At 35.8% G+C, this 7,320-nt stretch overlaps 1 protein-coding gene across 1 annotated transcript; it reads left to right on the forward strand.

Moving 5' to 3' along the window:
* Window positions 1-454: 454 nt before the first annotated feature.
* On the forward strand, window positions 455-3,740 carry LOC134335248 (plasma serine protease inhibitor-like). The gene is made up of 5 exons (XM_063017751.1): window positions 455-535; window positions 1,047-1,651; window positions 1,731-1,998; window positions 2,171-2,315; window positions 3,476-3,740. Exons 2-5 carry the CDS (start codon window positions 1,057-1,059, stop codon window positions 3,677-3,679), a joined length of 1,212 nt encoding a protein of 403 aa, XP_062873821.1. The 5' UTR covers window positions 455-535; window positions 1,047-1,056; the 3' UTR covers window positions 3,680-3,740.
* The last annotated feature ends 3,580 nt before the right edge of the window (window positions 3,741-7,320 follow it).

Raw genomic sequence — 7,320 nt, forward strand, 5'->3', positions numbered from 1 at the left:
CAGAAAATCAATCTGCCTAGTATGTTGAGAGATGATTATAAAAAGAATCTACATCATTATCAATACTCTTAAGATGAGAGCGTTAAAAATCAATGATACCACTATTTACAGTTGTAAAGGATATGTATGATATGTTCATTCACACTAACTCCTAGGATCAATTTTAAAAAGCTGATACACCTACTGGACAGTGTGGAGGTGAAAAAGAACAGTAAACCTAGATCAGTTCCAAACAGACACATCCTACTCTGCCTTAAAATAGGGAGCTATATGGCACCAAGACAATATGCTGCTTCATGCTGCCCAAAGTTACAGTTGAAAGGTTTTAGAGTAAGAAAAACACTCTGGTGCAACAGAACCCCTGAAGAACAAGCAAACATAGATGCTGGCCATCAACGTTTACCCTACACAGTATGATCTCTAAGGAAGTTAATGATTAATGATAAAAATAAAGGTTAAAGGTTTGTTTACTCCAGAATTAACAGCACAGCATCTATTCATCTATTCAGGTTTTGGAGGAGCTGGTTTCTGCTGGGTGAGTTTTTAAAATTAATTTTAAACACATAAGCCTTTCCAATAAATTCTAAATATAATTTGCATTACAGGTGAATCTAGAGATTCTGGGAGCCCCCAGTCAAAAAAGGGCACAAGGCTCTGACTGACTTAGACCAATATTTACTGACAGTTGTTGCTATTTTACAAATCTGCTAGTAACAGCAATCTGTACATACATTTCAACTTTTACCAATATTAGTTGTCAATGACTAATTTTAAGTCCTACACAACTGCATGGCTCATTTGTGTGGTAGCCTCTGTTTAGAAGATAACAACTAAATACATGAGAAACTTTACAAAAACTGAAAGAACAAAATGTGAGACGTAACAATAATGATTCAGCTATTAAACTGATATTTGCTAATTATTTGAAATCTGAAGCCACTGTAAAAACATCTAACAATCCTCAACCTAACACTTGTACAAATTACAAATGTTTTTTTTTCCTTTCTCAGTATGTTGTGAAGCTTGATGTTTTTCTTGCTTTATAGATGAAGTGCTATGGGTCGGAACGTCTTAGGTTTGTGGTTTTGCCTCTCTCTGGCATTCATTTCCACCTGCGTACATGGAGATCTGGAACCTCAGCCTGACACACAAGCTCTGAACAGGATGAACAGCGATTTTTCCTTCCGCCTGTACAAAAGTATTGCGTCTGGTGCTCGGTCTGAGAACGTATTTTTCTCTCCGCTGAGTGTCTCCATGGCACTGGCGGCACTCTCCCTAGGAGCGGGTGGTGAGACCCATCACCAGCTTCTCAGTGGCCTCGGATTGAACAGCTCTGTCTTTACCTGTGAGGAGATGCACCAGTCCTTCCTGGATCTCCTCAAAAACCTTAATCAAAACACAGAGGTCAATCTAGAGGTTGGCACTGCTGTCTATATCCATGAATCCTTTAAGCCTCATCCTGAATTTCTGCAGAAGATGAAGCGATTCTATCTTTCCGATGGTTTTTCTGTCGATTTTACCAAGACGACTGAAACTGCTGATCAGATGAATGCATATGTTAGTGAAAAGACACATGGAAAAATTAGCAACTTTATTAAAGACCTGGATCCACGTACCATCATGTATCTGCTCAGCTATATATATTTTAAAGGTAAGCTCAGATCACATGGTTTTATACTTCCTTATGGGCATACCACAGTTTTTTTTAAATGTTTCTTTTTTCCCTTAAGGTAAATGGGCCACCCAGTTTGACCCTAAGATGACTAAAAAGGATGTCTTCCATGTGGATGAGGAAACAAATGTTCCAGTTGAAATGATGTACATGAAGGATAAGTTTCAAGGCTACTATGATAGAGAACTTTCTGCTCACGCCTTGCGTCTGGACTACAAAGACTCGTTCTCCATGATATTGGTTCTCCCTGATAAAAACCTCACTGCTGTTGAGGAGGCTCTGAGTCTGCATCACATTACAAGGTGGAACACGTGGATGCAGAAACGGTAATTTGGATTATTTACTGTGCGTTTCATGCTAGGACATTTATCATTACATGGAGAGTTTTATGATGGACCATAAAACAGAACAATATAAACTTTGTGTCTTAATATTGTAGTTGTTTATCTATTCCTGTAATGTTCATGAACTAAAATGCAAATGCTTCTTTTTCTCCAGTGAATACAATATCTATGTCCCTAAGCTCTCCCTAAAAACATCATATTCTTTGAAGAATATTCTGATTGAAATGGGAATGAAGGATATGTTCACACCTAAAGCTAACTTAACTGGGATTTCCGATCAAAACTTGTTCATTTCTGAGGTAAGGAAACAACAACAAATAACAAATAACAAATAAGGTTTTAGGGTTAAAGTGAATGGATGTGGGAATAAGAATTTGAGAATCTCTCTTGTGAAAGTAGGTATTTGCAAGCATACAGGCAGGATCACTTGTACTGTATATCATTTCACATTTAAAAGTTGCTGAGCATATAACACTTTTGAGCAATTTGAGGCTGTGTCCCAAACTGCATTTTAGTTGATTGCTTTACCAGTATTGTAAAAAAAAAGTCAAGGACTCTGTTTTCACGATCTCCAGTCAAGAAAAAAGGGTACATCCTCATGAATTAATTTTAATCAGGGTTCAGAATTGTGTAACTCACTGACCTCCACAAACAAACAACTAACTCCAGGAGAATAAAATCTAAAAATGTACAAGTGATTATAATTTGTAGCCATATTGTCCCCAAAAGTAAACCAACATTCAAAAACCAGGTTGGAAAGCAGGTACACCTTTCCTACTTCAAATATCATTAAAAATATTTAGCAGCTAGCTGTTACCAATCAGATGCTCTAGATTACATCTTTATCAACTTGATGTTCTGGATCAGTGTGTCTGCATCATGCCAAGAAGGAAGGAAACCAGCCATGACCTCAATTTCTGAATGGTCATCACTTAAAAAACACCAAAAGCTACATCATGTGACCTATAGCACATTAAATGTTTATTTACAATTTAAAAAAGCTTGAAGTGCTAAAAGGCGCTTGTGTGGAACAGCGGAAAAACATGCTAGCCCACCACTGCTAAGTTCTAGAGCCCGAGGATCAGCTCTGCTATAGTTTTGGTGTTTCAGGTTTTAATGGCTTTAACATAGAACATGGTTTAAACCCTACAGCCTAGTGCACTACACACTATAGATATACACTTCAACAAAGTATGCACTTGAGAGTGCACCAAGAGTCATTGAAGATTTAGTAATCTTCAGTGTACTCCAGTTTCCTTTGAGAAATATGTAGAAGGTGGATTGGCTGCTCTAAATTTGACCCTTTGTGTGAGTGTGATATGCCTTGATGTACTGACTCTCTGTCTAGTGTATTACTGCCTTGCGCCCAGTTATTCTGCGTAGAACCAGACCCACCATGATCCTGGTCCGGATAAATGAAAATATTAACATTAACATTTTATTTTTTTCTTATTCTCAGGCTGTGCATGAAGCCACTCTAGACGTGGATGAAGCTGGAGCCACTGCAGCAGCTGTGACTGGAATAAGCTTCATGCCTTTGTCTTTTCACTTTACTGAAACACTCAAATTTAATCGACCGTTCATCATCTTCATTACTGACCAGATAACTAAGAACATTCTTTTCATGGGAAAAATTGTGAATCCAGAATATTCTGCAGCATAATTATCAAATGTCTGTTTACAAATATACAGTGCATCTCAGATTATAAAAGACTTTTAATTGATCAGTTTTTGAGTCTTTCAGTTTTTTTGGCTAGACAAGACGTAATCATGAAAATGTAATTGTCCCATTTCTCTTCTATTTCTTATTAATCACTCTAAATTATTCCAGGTAATGAAACAATTACACAAAAGGAAATTTTGTTTAAAAAACCCAAAACTAAGACAATTTCATTTATTGGGAAACAATTCTATAAAACCTTTATCACCCTTATGAGAAAGTAATTGGGCCTGCAACTACTGTACCAATAACTAAGATGACTGCACTTAAAAGAGTTTTATAATTTGATATTAGTCATTTATAATTTAAATTGTAGCAGAACTGCATTTAATCAACCAGCCATCTCGTTTCAGGTTTTACCACAGCATCTTTATTAGGTTCAAGTTTAAACTTTATTGTCAAGTATTGTCACTAAGTGGTAGGGGTAGACTACTGATCAGAAGGCTGTTGTGATCAGAAACTTGTTGCTACCAAGTTGCAGCTGAGCAATACCCTTAACCCCCAATTGCTTGCATTGTATGTTGGTTTGGATAAAAGCACCTACTAAGTGCTTTAAATGTGCTTAGTGGCTGTGTAGCCCCTGTGTAGCCTTTTGTTTAAGCTGTTGTTGCTCATAGACATTTTCAGTGCAGTCACAGAAAAGAAAACCCCAAAACAATGTATGCCATGACATACATCTTCTCAAAAATGTAAGCAAAATTTGATTTTAACTGTACCTTAGGCATTGTAGTTTGTCTATTAGAATGTTAAATGTCAAAGTTTATATTAATAACAAATGAAAATGTAACAACAGTTTGATATCATATAAATATTTATTTCTTACTCTTTACATATTCTATTTTTACATGCATGATAAACAATCTCATAGGTGAAAAAGAGTTCAGTACATTTTCAAGACCAACATATAGAGCAATGTGGGGGAAGTTTGTTACGTATTGTACCTTTCCGTACTGTACATCACCCCAATCACAGGACTGAGAAAAAATGTAGGTTGTAGTTTTCAGTAGCTCTGTGTTTGTGTGTGTCTACACTTATGTTTATCTAGCCAGGACCATCAAACTAAATAAAAAGAAAAAAATAACTAACAAAAGAATACATCATTAAAAAAAATGACTGAGAACACTGTAATGGCCTTGAACAAGTTCATGTCATGTCCATGTGACCTGTTTAAAAAGACTTCTTTCAAGACAAGGCAAATCCTTCTTCCTTTACTGCTTCATTACATTCTATGTCAAGTCAAGACGCCATTTTAATACAAACCCACTGTCCATTGGGTGGGTAGGACTTAAAGGAGATGCTACTGTTGACAGTTTTCCTGAGTAACAGCAGCAAAGAGCAAATACTTTAAACCAAGAACATTACATCGCCAGGCGCAATGCAAGATCTAGCGCAGAGATGAAAGAACCCTTACAGATATAGCAAACTGAGCAGGCAGGCCTTTTCTATACACAGCTGCACTTATATACACAACAGGTCACATCACAAATTTTAAGGACGAGCGTCGTTCTTCTCACATTTATCTCAATTTGCACAGATGCTGTGTTCAGTCACATTTGCCTGGACCACACTTGAGTGGGAAACGCGTGTAAGTTTGTCTAAGCGACGCATCAATGCATACGGACTCTCTTCATCATTCCACAGTTTCGGCTCATGCATAGTAGGACCATACAGACTATACAAAGGCTACATTATATAATTTATTCATAAGTGCACAATTCTGAAAATAGTAAAACCACAGCTGGCGTTTTAAAAAAATACCATCACAGACTCTACTTTGGTAGAAAGAAACGTTGTGACTTAAGCAAATTATATCAGATCACATGTACTGTGACTGGACAGTCTGTTGTATTTTTACAGTGTAGCTCAGAAGCGTCCAGTATTGAATGGTTTGATATGTAAAAGCATCAAGTTCTATGCATGAAATCAGTTTCCATTGCACAGTATTCACAACATCATACAAATAAAAGGCAGATTGGATGGCTAAGTGGTGACCTGGTATTGATCTGGGAGAATTCGCATTAAAAATCTCTAACTTTTAATAAAAGGTTGGCTATTGTCCTTCTTACACTATTAAACTACAGTCTAACAGAGTCACATGATCTCAAAAACATGACAGCAAGCTATTTTGACATATTTTTCCCTTTTAACCCAGATGTTCAACATCCTCAGGAGTATATTCTATAACACAAGTAAAACAGTGTCTCAGACAGGGATGTATTCATGTATTCATCCAGCTCTGATACAGCGGTTTGAATAAAAGTTATAAAACTTACAACAGCCCTGCTTTCCTTTGTGTTATTTTAGTACTTTCCATATTGTAAAGATGCAGTGCTGTTTGTATTAAGATCTATAGATGGAAAATCAACAATTACTTATGCTTCTCTATATATAAAAGAACTCATTTTCAGATCAGCTGATATTTAGGTTGAGAATCATTGCACAATGGCCTTATTACACTTTCTGTATGAGCCTGTTTAAAAAATATTATATATTCATGATTCAAGACCAATTCATCCACTAACATGAACATGTCTTTGTGCAGAACTTTAAACACCCCTGGTTAAATTCCATGTTTTTGTTATTGTATTAATTTGAAGTTCTAATTCTTTAAAAGGAACAAACATGCCTATAAATAAAAAAATATATTTAATGCACCATTACTTTGGCACATGCCACATTTATGCTTATGTTTCCAGTGTTTTAAATATGTTTCCTGTGAAGTATGAGTTAACTTATTTTCACTTAGAAAATCAATACAGGATGGAATTTGACCAGAGATGTGCACACTTGCACAAGATTTAATTTCCTTCTAATTTCCTTCGGGATCAATAAAGTATCTATCTATCTATCTATCTATCTATCTATCTATCTATCTATCTATCTATCTATCTATCTATCTATCTATCTATCTATCTATCTATCTATCTATCTATCTATCTATCTATCTATCTATCTATCTATCTATCTATCTATCTATCTATCTATCTATCTATCTATCTAAGACCGTACAAACCTAAAGAGGCAACTGATTTAGAAAATTAACCTCAACCCCCATATTAAAATGTGGCTAAATATTACAAAAATAAACTACTACAATATATCAAGTGATCAGCCATAACATTAAAACCACCACCACCATGTCAGTGTCACTGCAGTGCTGAGAATGATCCACCACCCAAATGATACCTACTCTGTGGTGGTCCTGACCATTGAAGAACAGAATAAAAGGGGGCTAACAAAGCATGCAGAGAAACAAATGGACTACAGTCAGTAATTGTAGAACTATAAAGTGCTTCTATATGGTAAGTGGAGCTGATAAAATGGACAGTGAAAGTAGAAACAAGGAGGTGGTTTTAATGTTATGACTGATCGGTGAACTAACAATATTATTATTATTATCTTACTAGCTGCAGAGAGCTGGTTTATAGTTTTTACTGTAGACTTTTATACCAAACTTAATTATAAAGTAAAGTTCTTAATACAGTTTTACATTTTAAGGTTAATGTTTGTACTAAAGGGAATATGATTAAACATATCTTACCATGTCATTGCCCACTTTATAGTCAGTAAAAGCCCATTAAACT

This window comes from Trichomycterus rosablanca, chromosome 21, assembly GCF_030014385.1.
Source record: "Trichomycterus rosablanca isolate fTriRos1 chromosome 21, fTriRos1.hap1, whole genome shotgun sequence".
In the NCBI taxonomy this organism is placed as follows: Eukaryota; Metazoa; Chordata; class Actinopteri; order Siluriformes; family Trichomycteridae; genus Trichomycterus; species Trichomycterus rosablanca.